This window comes from Oryzias latipes, chromosome 14 (assembly GCF_053564925.1).
Source record: "Oryzias latipes strain Hd-rR chromosome 14, Olatipes_Hd-rR_3.1".
Taxonomy (NCBI): domain Eukaryota; kingdom Metazoa; phylum Chordata; class Actinopteri; order Beloniformes; family Adrianichthyidae; genus Oryzias; species Oryzias latipes.
The window spans coordinates 8,873,062-8,889,594 of record NC_136250.1 but is presented as its reverse complement, the minus strand read 5'-3'; the positions used below and the strand labels follow the sequence as shown (position 1 = coordinate 8,889,594).

Here is a 16,533-nt window from a genome sequence, read left to right as displayed (position 1 = left end):
ATAATAAAATAAAATGATAAACTAAAATGTATTCACTGCTGCATGTTTTGATTCACCAAAGAAGCCTCATTTTTCTTCCGAAAAAGCGTTTCCATCCACAACATAAATATTTTAATATGTAGTAACTACACAGTCGATATGCTTCACCATAGTTCTCACTGATACAATAGAAGGCACATATAGACTCTTTCAAAAGGTGCTTTTCTCTCATTACAGCAAAAAAAAAAAAAAACTGGTCGAGATTTAAATAAATCATGGAGTTTAGAAAGATCCCACAATTTTTTTATTTAAGGTAGAATCATTTGACTTGGCAAAACTTGTGAAAAATATATCGAAACCTTTAAGGCTTTTATTTTTCATCTGATAATAAAAATCAGGAGAGTGGCGATAGTTCTTTACAAAGAGTTTATTTAGTGCATTTCTAGTTTGTCCACAGCAGGAACAAAAATACGGAGTTAATCTGTGCTCCCATTGGTTCGCCAAAACGCCGGGCCGACACCAACGGTCCGCTCGTGTTCTGGTGCAAAACAATTGGTCCAGCAGTGTTGGAACAATCTCACATTGGTTCACTAGTGTTCTGGTATCACACTATTGGCTCACTAGTGTTCACTTGTGGTCAGGAACACTTAAGACCGGGAGGAAAAAGAAGAGGGGGAAAAAATAAAAGGGACCGTCAGCATGCTGCTACTGAGCAGAGGTCCACGAGCTTCCATGCAACAACAAACAAACAAACAGCAAGGGACAACAATATCAAACGGAAAGAGAAACAAGAGCATTGCTTGTAAGAAGTAAGCATGGAAGCATATACAGTAAACCTTGGAATAACCTGCTAAAGCCCTCAGGAGGTTCGTCTCATATATAACAGATTTTAAAAAGGTAGAATCTCTCCCAGTGCTCACACACACACTCACACACATACCCACACAAACACTGTAAGCACACTATGTACCCAGCACCTCACTCTCAGGGACACCTGCATGCCAACAAATGGTAGATCCTTTTCAGTGTGCGAGGAACGTGGTTTTGAAAATATGACTTAACCCCGTGAGCTCTGTGTAAACATGGCGTCCTGTCGAATAAAGACTTTCTTCCTGCTTTTGCAACTCCCTGGATCTGTCTGGCCTCTTGCCTCTTCGTAGCAATAACCGAGTTAGTTAACACTTGGACTCTTTGGTTCTCTGTAACAGTCTGTTTATCGTGCGCTGGGACCGGGGGTCTCCCTTCCTCCTCTCGGACTATCTGGTTATGATACAGCAGGAAGAGAAGAGAAGTGAAGGGCGAGAGATGCAGAGGTCCTGTCGTTCTCTGCAGGCCGGGGCAGCAGAGCCAGACCGATTGATTGTCCTTGATTTATTTACATCACAGTCAGTCACAGTGGGCTTTGAGAAGTGGAAAACTCCCTCTCCCTCTGTTTTTGTTCTCCGCCTCATCTACCCCTCACAAACCGGATGTGTGGGCATGACAGCCTGAGTTGTGTGTGCATGTGTGTGTGTGACTGTGTGAATGTGTGAGGGGTGGAGAGGCTAGGATAAGTCATTGTTGCTGGGCGTTTTCCCTCTGCCGTTGAGGAGAGCTGAAGCGCTGCGACTCTTGGTTGGCGTGCCGCTGCCTGATCGTGAGAGTTCAGTCAGGTCGTGGAGGGAGGGCTCCCTGTACATGGCCACTAAACGAAAAAACACACAACAACAATCAGGAAATCACCCACCACTAATATGCATTCAGAGTGCTTTTCATCTCATCGGCCACTTAAAATAAAGTCACATTCAGGCGGTGAGAGTACATTTAGCTCTGAGAGGAAGACTCCATCTGTAACCTCTAACTTCACTTTGTCCACTTGAGTGCAGTAAATTATGTTTTCTTGTTCATTGATCAAACATAAACAATTAACACAGAAAGAATAATTTAATCAAACAAGCAATTAAAAGCCACTGAAGCGAATAAGAACCGGTTAGAAGCTGTTTGGCTGATGCGCACAAATCCAATTTCTGACCCTCTGCGTGGCTTAGAGGAGCTCTCCTTAAAATCCCAGGCGGAAAGCCTCCAACTCTTTAGCTACATTTCTGCTACTTCTTTGCTCAGGTGGGTTTTCAGGGCTTTTTCTGTTATTAAAAGCAGCTTTGTGCCGCTGTGTCAAACCTGGTGTACCAGGGTGTACCAATGACTCAGACAACAACGCTATAGAACAATCTGACACTGAGGCTTTTTTCTCATATTTCTCCCCCCGTAGGAATAATGTTTAGTGACATTATTATTAGTTTGTAAGGAATCCTGATGTTCTTCTGCAAATTTCCTGGGATTTAAATTTCTTTGTTTAAATTTCCACTGATGAAAACTGTGTTTTTAACATGTTCTTGTGGAATTTTTCTGATGATAGAGGACACTATGTCCTGGGAAACAACACCGCTTTTTTTTTTAAATCTTGGCTTAAAACACTATAATCATAAAAGCAATAGGATCCCTTTTAACATAGATTAAAAAAAATTATATTTCTTAGAATTTGCTCAATTTAAGCGATAATGTGACAATTTTGGTTTGGCCTCAGAAAAGTGGTGGACTATCATGTGAGGATGTGAGGCCTGCACGTTGAACAAACTTTAAAATGTCTTGCAGTGATAAATTCTGCTGAGCTGAGGCAAAATCTAATAAGAAAACAGCTTTGTGAAACTAAATCCCCGCACTTTGCCTTCCCATTTAAACCCTAAAAACACAAGATTTTGTGCCAAATGAAGATAGAAAAAACTATCTTTGAATTTAAAGAATAAAGGCTTCATTTCAGCATTTACGTCTTTCCTTCAAAACACGCTTTCTTCATCCGTCAGTGTTACAAAGCGTTGTGTGAAAGGTCTGCAAAGTCACGAAGCCCACACCAAAGGGGCTTTATTCTTTCGCAATCAAGACTGGGCTCTTGAACAGCTCGACAAACCCAGCTGGCACCCCAGACGTTTGTATGACTTTTCAAAAGAAAAAAGAAAAAAATGCCATGCAGCAGCCCTCAGAACAGCTTATTCTAAAACTTTTGTTCAATCAGATGACCACCTCAGGATGGAGGCCATATTTGGAGCTGAAAGTGAGACGAGAGTCTTAAAATAGAGCCATTGATGTAGCATTTGTGTAATAGGTAAGTGCAGGGGTGCTCAATCCTTGAAATCTACCACTCTGCCTTTGAGTTCTGATTGACTGAACACCTGATCCAGGTAATGAGTATCTAAAGGTGCAGGAAGAGCAGGAAGCGGGCAGGGTGGTAGATGTTGAGAACCAGGATTGAGCAGCCCAGGATCGAGTCGTGCATTACCTTTGAGGGGTTTGGGTATGAAGTGTGCTGCAGCCTTGTTTTTCTTCACATGGTTCCCCTTCATGACCTCGCCTTCCTTGTTGAGTCCAAGGTACCAGGCCCGTCCAGAGGCCTGCTGCCGGTACATCATGGAGGAGTAGGTGACGTAGTAGTTCTCAAAGACAGACTCCTTGAACTTACACTCCGGAGTGAAATGTTCCTGAGTGGGAAACGTTAAAAAAATTTAAAAAAAGGAGAAGGGAGTCATGAAACGAGGACACTGAGCTGCATCAAAAACAAAGAACCTCCATTACATACATCACCAGGTTGGCTCTTTTAATTATTATCTGCAGGCTCCAAGAACACATCACACCAACGTGGAAAGCAGACATTTGCATTTCCTTATTCCTGCATCTCCATAGCAACTGGCTACTCCCTTGAATACCAACCAGCCCACTGGGAAAGATGGTTCCCAGGCTGCCGGGGCAATCAGAGATACAGAAAGGGCCTTTAACAGTTATCATTCAGGCATTGGTGATGTTTGAGGGGGGCTTTATGTGTCTCTCCACATATATAAATATTTTTTGTGGCTTGGTTTGAATACAGCTTTTAATATCAGGCCTGAAGATGAAGTGTGATAACAGTTATGACAGAAAAAGAAGCTGGATGTGATAGATCAGATATTTTGGTGGGAAACGTTTTTTTTTTTTTCTTTGACGGGGGCACGGTTATTACTTTGAAGTTTTCACTCTTTCTATATTTCCTCTGTTGGTTTGGGCTTTTTTTTTGGTCTTGCAGTTTTGTTTGTTTAGATTGCTGGGAGTTCTTGTTATTTTCCACTCGTACTTCTTCTTATTGCTTCCACACCACCCACCACCAGTGCTGAAGAGCTAAAACGAGGCGCCTGGAGCACAGCTCTACAGCTAACCGTGCCTTCTGGCCTGTCTGAAAATGAACTGTATGTGCACATGGAGCTGGCAACAACATGAGAAGCAATTTACAGAGAAATTTTTCAATCAAAGAGTGACCGCGTGGAAACAAAGGAAGGCTCAGGGAGGATCTGAAATCAATCGTGAGAGACGGATGAGGCTCGGACACGACATCATTTCACCCTGCAGTTATAACGCTGGCAGTTAAGGTGCTAATGTGATGATAAGATGATAATGGCTCTGCTGTCACTGCCAGCGTGTTTTTCATTACTCAAACGGAGGAGAGCTGTGCTCTGATCGCCATCATGGTGATGTGGGGACTTACGGAGGTGTAGAGGAAGCCTTCGTTGTTCATCGCCAGGTAGAGTTTTGTCTGGACTCCCTGGATGGCCACGACACGAAGCCCCACAGGGATCAGGTTGAACACAGCTGCACAAAACACACAGAAAATGGGCACAACAGTTCTCATCAATATGAACAACGCCACCATTTTGCCACAAATATGCTCTTTCCTGTTTAGTTTTTACTTCATTCAAATAAAATATGCCTTTTTTTGGTACAATAATAGTGTTTTATCAAACTTGTGACAATCTTGAAAAATCCCAACAAACAGCATCATTTACTTGATGAGTAACTTAAATTGTCATCAGAACAGCCAGATCTTTTTTTTTAACACAAGCAGTTAATCTAACCCTCTGATAGGTGAGAGAATATGCTTTCTGATTCACTGATTCTTTTTAATTAGTGAAAGTGACCCGGTGTGCCATGGCTGTAGGTAGAATTTGGCTCCTTAAGCCCTGGTCTGCTGCATTTTGTAAATCATTTTAGTCAAAAACCAAGCTAAGAACAGTAGCGGCGTTATATGACCACCAAAAATTGACTGATTCCAAACATTTAGTATATAAAAAATAGTACTTCTATTTCCAATCCCTATTATTCTTTATCTGTCATTAAACATATAACTTTTTCCACCCTTGATCTTCAGAAATTAGAATATTAACACCTTAAATAAAGCCAAAAATAAAAGTTCAATTATTTTTCTAAGCTGTGTTCTGTGCTCCATCACTTGAAATTAACAAGCACGGAAAAAATGTACAAATTCATTGGATTTTGTCTGAGGTTGCTGCAAAGGGACCGGACCTAATGCCGTGTGACATTTATCCCAGTCTCCATAAAAAATGCTCATCTTTGCCACTGACAAGCTTATACAGTAATGTGACTTTATGGTAAACACAGTAATTAGCAGCCAAGCATGACACGTGTGTTTCCGTGGTATCTCATTACTGGGAAATTCACCATAAGACAGTTTTTTGGCCACAGTGGCTTGTTTACAGACTGAACCTGACTGTCATCATGGATTATCCATTTAACCATTATGGACACATTTATTCTTGTACAATGATTGGCAACATTTCTTCAATCAATATTTAAAAAGGGGACGGAATTAGGGGGAAAACATGGGTGGATGAACAGCGGAGCTAAGTCACCATACAGTTGGGGGTCTGGGTTTCTACGGTTATGAGGGAGAAGCTTCTATTGCAAAATCCTTGTTTTTACAGTGTAAATTTACAACTTACACTGTAAAAACTGAATTTCAGAAAGTAAAAATACTCTTATGTAACCCCTTGTGCTATCTTAGATGACAAAGGCGGATAAAGGTGGAAAGATTTCATGGACAATCCATGGACACCAGTGAAGATCATAAATCATTAAAAAAAAGGTTCAGTGCACTGTCTAGTGGGTCTAGATGACCCAACTCCCAATGTTAAAGTGCCTAGGATAGCACAAGGGTTACACAAATGGTCTTATTTTCTGTCTTGGACGAAAAATAATCTTATCAGGACAGTTTTTCAATAACAAAAATTGTTAGTTTGAGAAAACATGTCTTTGGTGCTACATTTTTTTTTGTTCAAATAAGAATTCTTGGTAAGACTTTTACATTGGCAGAATTTCTCGCACAGGCGCATTACAAGATCTCTTTACTTATTTAAAGTAAATTGGCCAATGGGGTTAGAACTTTTGACTTTTTTCTAAGGGGCCTGCTTTTGCTGTGTAGAAAATATTTACGTGTTGATGAATTTGAATAATTATGTGAAATCATAACAGTCTTTTTTACACTCTAAAATATTAGCTATCAGAATGATTGAAGCCCAGATTCACTAAACCGTGCAAACCAGTGTGTGTCTACAGCTTCAGTGGGAGTGTTCTGCTCTGTGGGTGAGATGCTACAAATAAATGCACAATTAGTGTGGAGTTCCAAACTAGCTAACCTGCTATTACCCAAGAGTCTGAAACAGAGAGGACAAAACCTGCACGAAATGTAAAGCAGTTTATTAAAAGTGTATATAAGTGTCACTCTTTAGCAGCGGTCTTTTTTAAATCACATTTGTTGGCTTTTTTGAGCAACAGGCCGAATAAAGACAGGGGTGCACTGCTCTTATGTTGGGATCGTGGAATCGACTGAGTGACAGCTGCCACCGACTTGTTTCACCATCTATTACTAACCAGCAACACATGAGGTGGAAGACAATGTTACTCTGTTGCACCACAGTGAAATTGTAAAAGTTGCAGAAAATCCTTATATCATGAGTAGCAAGACACAAGCATAACAGAAGAGGAAAGACATTGTAGATTTGATCCACCACAGAGACGTGTGATGCAGCCCAGTGGTTTGGAAAAAGCTGTCAACAAACAGGTTTTGTGTCATGCATGATGCGAGTCGATTTCAGCATTAAAAATATTTGGCTGTGTAATGAATAAGGTGATCTGTGATTTATGGCAGCCATAAATCAGGTGCAGAAGCGAGCGCGCCGCTGCAGCCAGGGAGCTATGAAAACGTTTTCCCGTTGGTGTGAAGAATTCATGCTTTTGCAGAAAACTCCATCTCTTCAAATTCAGCTCTAGTTTGGTTCTTGAAAAACCCAAACGACAAACACAACATGGCTAAATTATCGAAATATATAGATCACATAAGGAAGGACAAACCACTAGAGGTGGTTAGATAACAGCTTTTTGGAAGGACCAAACTAAAATGCTTAAGCTATTTACCTTGTTTGTAAACAATCATCAATAGTAAAATCAAAGACATATTTTCCCTGGAGCAACATATTAAATTGCCATTTAAATAGGAAAAATACACTGTAATCATTACACTCAATTAGCTGCAAAATCAAACCGTAATAGAATGCTTTCATCTATTGAACAGATGAATGTGAACTTGACTTTTTACCAGTAAAAAAGGAATAACAGATGGACAATTTTTCACACAAGTGAGTGGAGCACAGACTTCTCCTTTCATCCCACCAACACCACAGCGTACATAAACCCCATCGAGCGTGAAATCAGAACCATAAATGCATATTCAACGGGTTTGTTGCAAAAGTCACTGTGCCAAAACAGCATAACTGTTTAAAACCTGACTTTATTGAGTACATTTGAGTCCATGAAAACTATGAGAACCCTATCTGTCGATTTGCCTGCTTGAGAAAAATATTTTTGATTATGTCTGCCCCTTTTTCAGCATTTTGCAGCCCCTAGATCTTCTTTTTTCCTTTGGTGATATAAGATATTCAAAAAAGTCTGCCCTGTGATATTTGTTGGGTTTTTTTTTTCCACTGCATTTGCAGTGATAGTAGAGTGTAAATACGTAATGGAACTGTAATACAGATTTAATTATTCTTTGTGATTTTCTGACTAATTCATTATTAGTCATTCAAGCAAACATGTCCTTTTTAATGACTGCAGTTGTATGGAGATGTGGATTACAGGGATTATCCATTCTAACCCAGTCGCGGGTGACTGATTTCATGTGGGTCGTAATTTTACATGATGTACGTCTCTCATTGAATTAGGGGAAGGCATTTCCATGTCTTTCTTTCGGTGGCCTCAGAAAACAAACAAACAGATTCATGTGAGATTCTGGCAACTCCAACTGCGCACGAGAGGAAGAGTGATTACTGTCTGTTCTGTGACAACACGCTTCAATTAGCTGTATTAATCACCCATTGTTGTCCAGGTCTGTGCGTATGAAGAAGACGCTCGGAGAAGGTGAAAGAGACTGTTCACCAGGACCATCTGCTATCTTTTCATTATTTCTGCGATTGGAAAACTGCTGTTGTACTGATAATTAGTTCATCGAAGCGGGAAATATTTAACACAAATAGATTGCAGCCTTGGCACCTGACATTTGAAGGAAGGCGCTCTTCTTCCTAATTAGACGAGCACTTGACACGTTACGAGTGACTGCCTGAATTCAAATTCCCCAGATCACACACCTTTCTACGGGGTAAAGTTGTTTATCAATTTAAATTTAACTGGCATAGAAGTCTAAAAAAAGGACATGACGGTGGTAGATTGAATATGAAGAACTGTTCTCAAAATGCAGGAAAAAATATGAAGATTGTTTTTTTTTATCATCTTTACTGTTCAGCAGGGAATCTCAGTCATCTTTGTTGTTATTTTAGAGTGAGATGATGAGAATACAATTTATGGCACCTTAACCTGTTGAGCTTTGCTGCAAAAAATACATTTTTGTAAAGAAAGAATAGAAAAAAATATCATTTGACATATTTATTAACTCTTTGATGTTGTGCAAACGTACATGAGAAAGCAAATTGTTTGTAATTTGATTACATATTTTGGATTGGTTCTCCCTCAGAGTGAAAGGCTGATTTTCTTCTTCTGGTAGATATAGGAGTTAAGAGTTTTTGCAAGGTATTCACTATAACAATTATAACAACTTTGATGTCAGAAATTGTATCAAATATTTAACTGATTAGAAATTACTTACTTTTACTGCATTCTTGGATTAGTGCTTCAAATCCAGTTTTTGGGTTATTCATGTTGGGATATGGGTTACTTTTTGAAGTAATATTAATATTTAACATTATAGTGGTTTCATTTTAACCCAATTTATGAGATTTCTTTGTCCCTAAGTTAAAATAACCCAGAAAAGAATGAGATTTTAGTGTGTGAAGACTTCACAAAGACGAACAAATGAAACTTTTTAGAAATGTTTGACTAATTTGGGCAGAATTATGACTGGACTTACCATGAGAGCTGTCTTCATCCTTGGTTCCATTGACTGTACCATCGGGCTGCATCTGGAGCTGGAAGCCCTGGCGACTGGAAAGCCTGGTCACTATGCCCTTTAACTGGGGCTCTGAAAGGGAAAAGAGGAGTCATGTTACCTGTAGTCCAACTATTATACTCTCATCTATCAAATACAGCAGACTCCAACAGCTGGAGGAGTTGAAGAGTCATTTAGTTAAATCTAAACCAGCTTTTTTTGACAGGTGTCACACGGTTGCTTTTCCCTGAACAACTTCCATGAGAGATGAAATAAAGTTTTTTTTAAATACAAAATTAGATGTTTGATGATTCATGAAACGTGGATGGATGAGAACCAGAAGGAGACAGAGCTGAAACGGTTGACAGTGATGAAGGATGAGCCTGCCTTGGAGATGAGGGCAAAATGGTGTTGGATGGTGATGAAGATGATGGCTGAGATGGTGTGGCTCCAGGGTTTTGAGGACTGGCAACCCCCCCTTTTCCCCCAGACCTGGTGGTCGCTTTCTCTTCCGTTTCTTCCTGGATCCAAACAGTTTGACGCGCGAGAAGACGTTCAGCTTGCTGGGCTTGTCGTTTGCGCCTTTGCTGTTGCTCGGGCTGCTGCTGCCGCGGCATGCGTTCGCCTTCTCGCGCTCCCTTGCCTGCCGCTTCTGGCGGATCAGGGAGCTGGCGATCGCCGCTGCCCGGGACATGCTTCCACGATGAAGAGAAACCAGACTGTGCGTCCCGGGTGGAGGGAGTGTTCGTGGACGACGCGCCGGGAGAGGGGTGGGAAGGGGAGCTGGGGGTCTACGCCACCCACGACTCAGTTCTCATCTCACACCGGCCGTTGCAGGCTCGCAGATTTCCTTGATCTTAAAAGGTGACAAGAATCCTCCATCTGCGCGTCCGGGCGCGTCATGGAATTCGCTAAAGAGGTCCAGTACTGCGCCTGTGATTGACTGTTAACGACGCCGCCTCCCATCCCCCAGAGGGGGGGCTAAGTGGCAAAAGCTGTCTGACTGCCCCCACCCTGATGATTCTTCTGAGGTTTGCAGGAGAATGAAGACGGAATGAAAAAAGCACGTCCAGTCCGAAACACTTCCAAGACTCCGAGTCTTCCAAACTGCTGTGAACGGCACCGGGTCCTGTTGATGATGACTGCAGCCTCTTCCTCTTCTCCTCCTCCTTCTCCGTCTCCACCTCCTGCTCTGTGCTTCTCCCTCGGCGATGCTCCGTTCCTCAGCGTTGTCTCTGACAGAAATGCAGCAGGCTGGATGTTTGTCAATGAAAGGCGCGCGCCAGGAAGCGATCCTGGTGCAGCCGTTCATAAAACTGCTGCAGCCCTACCCGCTCAGAAGAAGATGAGCGAGTGGGGGAGGTGGGGGTGTGCGTGGTCAGGAGGTGGTGTCGGAGGAGGCTGAGAGGTTTGGGATGCTCTTTCATCATTTAGGGCACCTGTAGCCCTCGTGCCCCCACGTGGCGTGATATTTACATGTCCCGCTGATATGTGATGGAAAGGAAAAAGAGGAGGGAGGCGGTTGGAGGGAAGTTAATGAATTGGAGAATAAAAAAAATCAAGAGGGAGCTGGCCGACAGGTGATTGAATGAGAGGAGAAATAACACAAGAGGGGAGGAGGGGGGAGAAAATGAGATATTGAGTGTGCCTGTGAGGGAGGAAGCGGGAGATGGAGATTGAATTGGATTAGAGTAAAAGGAGGAAGAGTGAAAGAGAACTAAACGAGGAGAAAAAGACGCGCAGAAAGTGCGTAATGAAAGGGAAAATCGAATTTGTGTGAAGCCACAGGGAGGCAAACAGCATGTTAAAAGTAGAGGGCCAAAGTGTTAGAACGGGTGGAGGAAAGAGGGGGCTCCCATCTGGATTTGGTGCAGAGGTCCGCGGCTGCTGAAAGCTGAAAGCCTGCAGCTTGCAAGGATGTGAATAACAGAAGGAGCACTTCCATCTGGGTGCGACGTCTTTCTAGACGCTTCGTTTGCAGCAGGAATGGAAAAGCACACAGAGCAGCAATCAGCCGCTTCATGCCCGCTGGCCACAGGCACAGTCCCTACAGGAAAACAGATGCACAGCTGTCGGAGCCAGATACAGCTGCGATGGCGCATGGCAAATGCAACTCACAGGAGAAAGAGGAGGAGGAGGCGGACAAAGGGCCAACAGACTGAGCGGAGGTCGACCTGCATGTGGCATCTGGCGCTGAACAGCAGGTGGAGCCGGTGGATGCTGTTATCTCGTGAGGGGGGCGCAAAGACGAGGAATACACGACAGAAATGAAAAGGAGGGGAATAATTGACGGTTGGGATGAGCCAAAGAGGAAATAAAGTGATGGACACAAAGTGAGGTCAGCAGGTCACCTGAGGAAAGCCTTGAAGCCTCAAGAAATTCACCCAATGATCAAGCTGTGAGGCAATATTTGCAAAAAATAAACAAGAAATCCTTCATACCATTAAAAAAACAGCTAAATCGGGACTATCCCTCTCAACTAGAACACTGCAATCCCCCTAAAATCATTCTGACTTCACCTGCAGCAACAGCTATTGTCTTTGTTCATCCAAAAATGTAAAAGAGACAAGTCTTCCTCTTTCTGTTCCCTCTCCTTTCCCCGGTATTTCAACTGTGTAAGATTGGTTGTTATTGTCGATTTGTGGAAATGAAAAGAAATAAAGAAATTACAAATGTTTGATGTCAAACGGTTATATGTGAAGATCAGCAAATGAACATTGTCACAAATTGCACCGGAATTTTGGTTGGAAGATAAAATTCCTAAGATTTGGCTCCAGCACTGCAGTATATAAATAAAAATAACAAAGTAATTCTACTAAAAGTTTAATTAACAACAAAGGGATTTTAAAAGAATAGAGTGGTGCTTTGCACACATTATTATTCATGTTAATATTAATGGACGAATATGACTATAAATTGCATAGCTCCACTGTAGAACAGCAACATCAAGATGCAACAAATAGGCTTTTAATTATCTAAAAAAAGAATGCAATGCACTTATCACCTGAACTCCTCACAACCAACATAAAATTATTTTTACATTTTAACACTGTTTGAAAATATTTAAGGTTAGATAAAAGATCAACTACTGGAAGGATAATTTAGAGTTCAGAGACTTAAATGTGTTACTTAAAGCAGAAGTTGCTCCTCCTGCGTGCTGTTAGTGATTTGAGTTACTTTACATGAAATTCAAAGATTTATGTTTTTTCGTTTTTTGAACCAGATTCAAGATGTAAAATCTTAGACATAGTGTGAACTTTTGGATTCAAGGGCTTTGAAAAGTTGCTCTCACAGTTCAGAGAAAGGGTGCGTCCTGTTTCAGCACCACGGACAGCACTCTTTAAGATAACCGTAATTGATTCCATTTAAACCAAAATAAAGCATTTTAGTTCAAAAGTCTCAGAAAGAAATGACTGCAGCTCGCTCCATCAGAACACAGAACTTTTAACGAAGACTAGAAACTTTTAAGAGAGGTCCAGCTCATTGTAAAGCAGCACCCTTCCTACTGTATTCAACGTGTTTCCATCCATATTTGAAGGTAATAAGTTCAGATGATTCCAAATTCTGTTTACAATTCCTAATGAGAGAGTTAAAGCGAGCCCCACTGGCGCGTGTCCTCCCAGCCTTACCTGAGGCTGATCTGCGGAGCGGAAAAGCCATGCTGCAAACGTGGAGCTCCGCAGCCCTGCTGTGCTCATGGCTTATCCCGATGAGCACTGCACGTTCAAATACGGATTGCAGAAATTTAAACCACAGAGGTCTCCACGGCATTGGATCCATTAAGGCACATGGCGTTGACAGGAGATCATTATGGAACATTAGAGGCCATTAAGCCTTTGAAACCAGTCATCAATGATTCATTTCGAGGCCCCGCTGATCTGGCTTAGTAAGTGAGAGTTGGAGCCAGCACTCTTTTCCCAAATCCTAGGAATATTGACAAGTATAGTTTCACTCATGGAAGGGAGTGACATCAAAGAAATGCTAAAGTGGACCAAAAATACATGTTTTTGCCCCTGAAATTGCTTCTTGGCAACTAAATTTGCTGATTTTGTTCTTGACTTAGAAGCTTTGAAGTACAAAATCAGTTCATCAAACACAAAAAAAACTCTGTATCATAAATATTTATCTTGATCTGTAATGAACTTGATATTTTAATGCCTATTGTAACAAGACAGACCCAAAACGCTACAGCTCGTGATATTTTAGCATTTCTTCCTGTCCTGTCAATTATCTTTGATGCATGCCATCCCATGTTACATCTGCACACAACCACAACATTGTCAGCATTCTTCATGTTTCCTGTAAACCAGAGGTGCTCTTCACACATGTGATCATGTTTCTGGGCTAGAATATCAGACAGAGAATTCACTGCTGCAAACACTTTAGCACCGAGAATACAGAAAAATCGTTGAAGACAGCAAAGCAGGATGTTGCTGCAGAATGTGCAAACTCAGCAACTTCAACAGTAAAGCTGATAAAAGAGCAAATGTAAGTTATCTGAGACAGCATCTTCCATGAGACCCTGTGTCTAATTAGGACTTTAAAATCTCACTCAGATTCCACAAGCAGCATTTCAGAGAAAAGGCTTGTAATGGTTTAGTAATAAACCACACAAAAATGCATTAACTCTCTTTGACCAGGAAATGACTTTATACTGAATTAGGCATGTGGATGGAGATTTCCTCCTTATTTTCCTGCAGATCTTTGCCAATCATTTGCTTTAGGATGTTTTAACTGTTTTTTCATTAGAATTAAACAACTAATAATATATTAAAAACAATTGTCTCTTTGGCTTATGTCACACATAACCAAAGTGAGTGAACCATGACCAAAAACAACAGGTAGCTAAAGTTTATTTATGGTAGTCAAATATTCATAATTAAAACTTTGTATCTTTTCACGTAAAAAATGTCAAAATACAAGATGTCATTTCAAACATGTCATGTCAGTAATAATCCACAAGGTGGCGACATAGAAAATGTAACTAGTGTAAGTAGAAACTCAAACTTGTGGAAATGTTTGTGATAAATATGCATGTGAGTAGGAGGATGTTTCAAAACAGACTTAAAAGCTTGTATTGTTAAACTTTAAACCTAAACCTGTAAATCAGTCTGCTTTTATGTAGCACTTTTCTACTTTAACCTGATCACTCTAAATGCCTATGCACCACAAACCACATTCATCAAAACGACTTCAGCATCACTAGACATGACTAAATGCTCTTTTGGCTGCCGACCAGGACCACACTTCTCCTGAGCTTAACATCAGCACAGCTGCATTGAAAGGCACCTGCTCTGTTACAGTGCCTGAATACAAGTATGCATGTAATGTTTAGGGAAACCTTACAAATCTGCTTCATAGTCAAAAGATGCTAGGATTTCCATTGTAAACCTTATAAAGACCATAATTATTCCCTACTATAAAAAGAACACAAGAGAATTATTAAAGAACAACCAACATTGGACTCCACAACAAGAAATAATGATTTTTTTTGTCTCATAAATAACCCTCCTGCTATTTATTGACTTGGTCAGTTCTGTATATTGATGTCTAATCTTGAAGCTCTCTACTGCCATCTAGCGGTTAAAGAGTGTAGTCTAACTCTTCGTGTCAAGGCCACGTGGTTTCCCTTCACTCAGTCTCTTTTCACATCTGTAAAAATTGTGTAGCCAGTTTTCACAATATTTGTTATATGGCTTTTTTTAAGTTTTGCATTGAATTTCATGGTAACATGTGCATAATTGGGAATTTTGTCAAGTAAATATGCCAACAATGCAAACACAGACAAAAGGACTCAAAAGTAGCCACGTTTTCAATATATTTTTTTTTTATTTGTGTGTAAAACACATTAATTAATTAATAACAATTAATTAATTAAATTATATAATAACATAAATGTAATTTTTTCCCATGTTTTTTCATATTTTTATATTAAATAAATAGCTAAAATGCACATTTAGGGACTTTTTCTAAAGTAATATTGCCAACAACTATAGTGCAAATTGTTCATTTAGTCAATAATGTATTTAAAAAAAATCTCAATAGCAAATTAATATTTAATAGAACCTTATTTCGGTAAATATCAACAACAGTTTTGCGGTAATTGTGAATCCGCGTGTTATTTTTCTTTTAATTTAATTGACAACTAATTTCTTTATTTGCACTTCCATGAAATCCTACAAAGTTAATTTCAGAAATAAAACCATCACTGATCATATCTTAAAGGGCAACTCCCTTTTTGTTTCCATGGCAATGATAGTTTCCCAGTTTTCATTGCGCTGCCTCCCGCGCGCGCTGATGCTGTAGTGATCGAGGAATGTCTCACTGTATGGAAACGTCCCAATTCATTAAAACTACAGGAGGTTTTTGTGAGATGTAGTCATGTTCTGAACGGAACAGTGAGCTCAAATTCGCAAATGTTTTAATGTAATCTATGAAACCTAAACGAAAGTTTAGAAGATCTACGCAGAAATCGCGCGGCAGGGAAATGTTGTCTTGAGATTCGCATCATAACCTAAATTCCTAAAACGTCCACGCAGGTGCGTTCAGCTGAAAGGAGGACAATGGAAGTGAGCGCAACGTGCTGATCTCAGCATCAGCACAAAGCTGCACCCGACATGAGCATTGTTATTACAAAGAAGAAAAGAAAAAAAAAGAAACAAGAAGGAAAGAAAGAATGCACATGAAATGATGCTCTCCGCAGGTAATGTGAGGATTCCCCTCATGTTTTTCTTTTTTTCCTCCTCCTGCGGGTTCTCCCCTCACCTTTGGTGGCATGGTCTTTATCCTCTCTGCTTTTCGTTTTTCCGCTCATGGAGGAGCTCCTCCGCTTCTGCTGCGCGCAGAAGAAAACTTCCGTCAAAAGATGAAAGAAAAAGCTTTTACTTTCTCATCTCCAAATTCTCTCCGTTCCGGTCCAAACCCGCCAGTTCCCCCTTTTGCTTCGGAGCCGGACTCAATCAAAGAGACCCCCGAGCTTCTGCGCGCGCCCGGTGTACGCTCGCGTGCGCGCTGAGGGACAACGGATGGGGGTAGTGTGCACGAGCGACGCAGGGGTCGTTCACGGTCACGGACGTAAAATGTAAATCATGAGGAGTTTCGAGTTGCTTAAACATGGCCAATTCAGCCGCAAACACGCGGATGTTCATTAGTAATAAAATCCATTTGCGTTTAACAGGTTTTATTGTGAAGTAACAAAACATCAGAGGACTTTAAACATCTTCACTCCTAAACGCTGTTTGTTGTGATCTTATATGGTCTCAAGT

General features: G+C 40.9%; 1 protein-coding gene across 3 annotated transcripts; it reads right to left on the bottom strand.

Moving 5' to 3' along the window:
• Window positions 1–391: 391 nt before the first annotated feature.
• On the bottom strand, window positions 392–16,295 carry fgf13b (fibroblast growth factor 13b). 3 transcript variants are annotated; one of them, XM_020708719.3, is made up of 5 exons: window positions 16,034–16,295; window positions 9,251–9,361; window positions 4,526–4,629; window positions 3,293–3,491; window positions 392–1,663 (listed from the first exon to the last, which is right to left on the bottom strand). In XM_020708719.3, the coding sequence occupies exons 1-5, from the start codon at window positions 16,080–16,082 to the stop codon at window positions 1,524–1,526; spliced, it is 603 nt and encodes a 200-aa protein (XP_020564378.1). In that variant the 5' UTR covers window positions 16,083–16,295; the 3' UTR covers window positions 392–1,523. The 3 variants fall into 3 exon arrangements, with proteins under 3 accessions (XP_020564378.1, XP_020564379.1, XP_011481530.1); XM_020708720.3 differs by lacking the exon at window positions 16,034–16,295 and adding an exon at window positions 12,898–12,992; XM_011483228.4 differs by lacking the exon at window positions 16,034–16,295 and adding an exon at window positions 9,761–10,586.
• Window positions 16,296–16,533: the final 238 nt, after the last annotated feature.

Excerpts from the sequence above, each read along its gene's own strand:
- fgf13b (XM_011483228.4), bottom strand. The coding sequence starts at position 9,962 with ATGTCCCGGGCAGCGGCGATCGCCAGCTCCCTGATCCGCCAGAAGCGG. Across the intron at positions 9,362-9,760 it reads GAAGAGAAAGCGACCACCAG|AGCCCCAGTTAAAGGGCATA; the intron begins GTCTGGGGGAAA and ends TTTCCCTTTCAG. Across the intron at positions 3,492-4,525 it reads AAGGCTTCCTCTACACCTCC|GAACATTTCACTCCGGAGTG; the intron begins GTAAGTCCCCAC and ends TTTCCCACTCAG.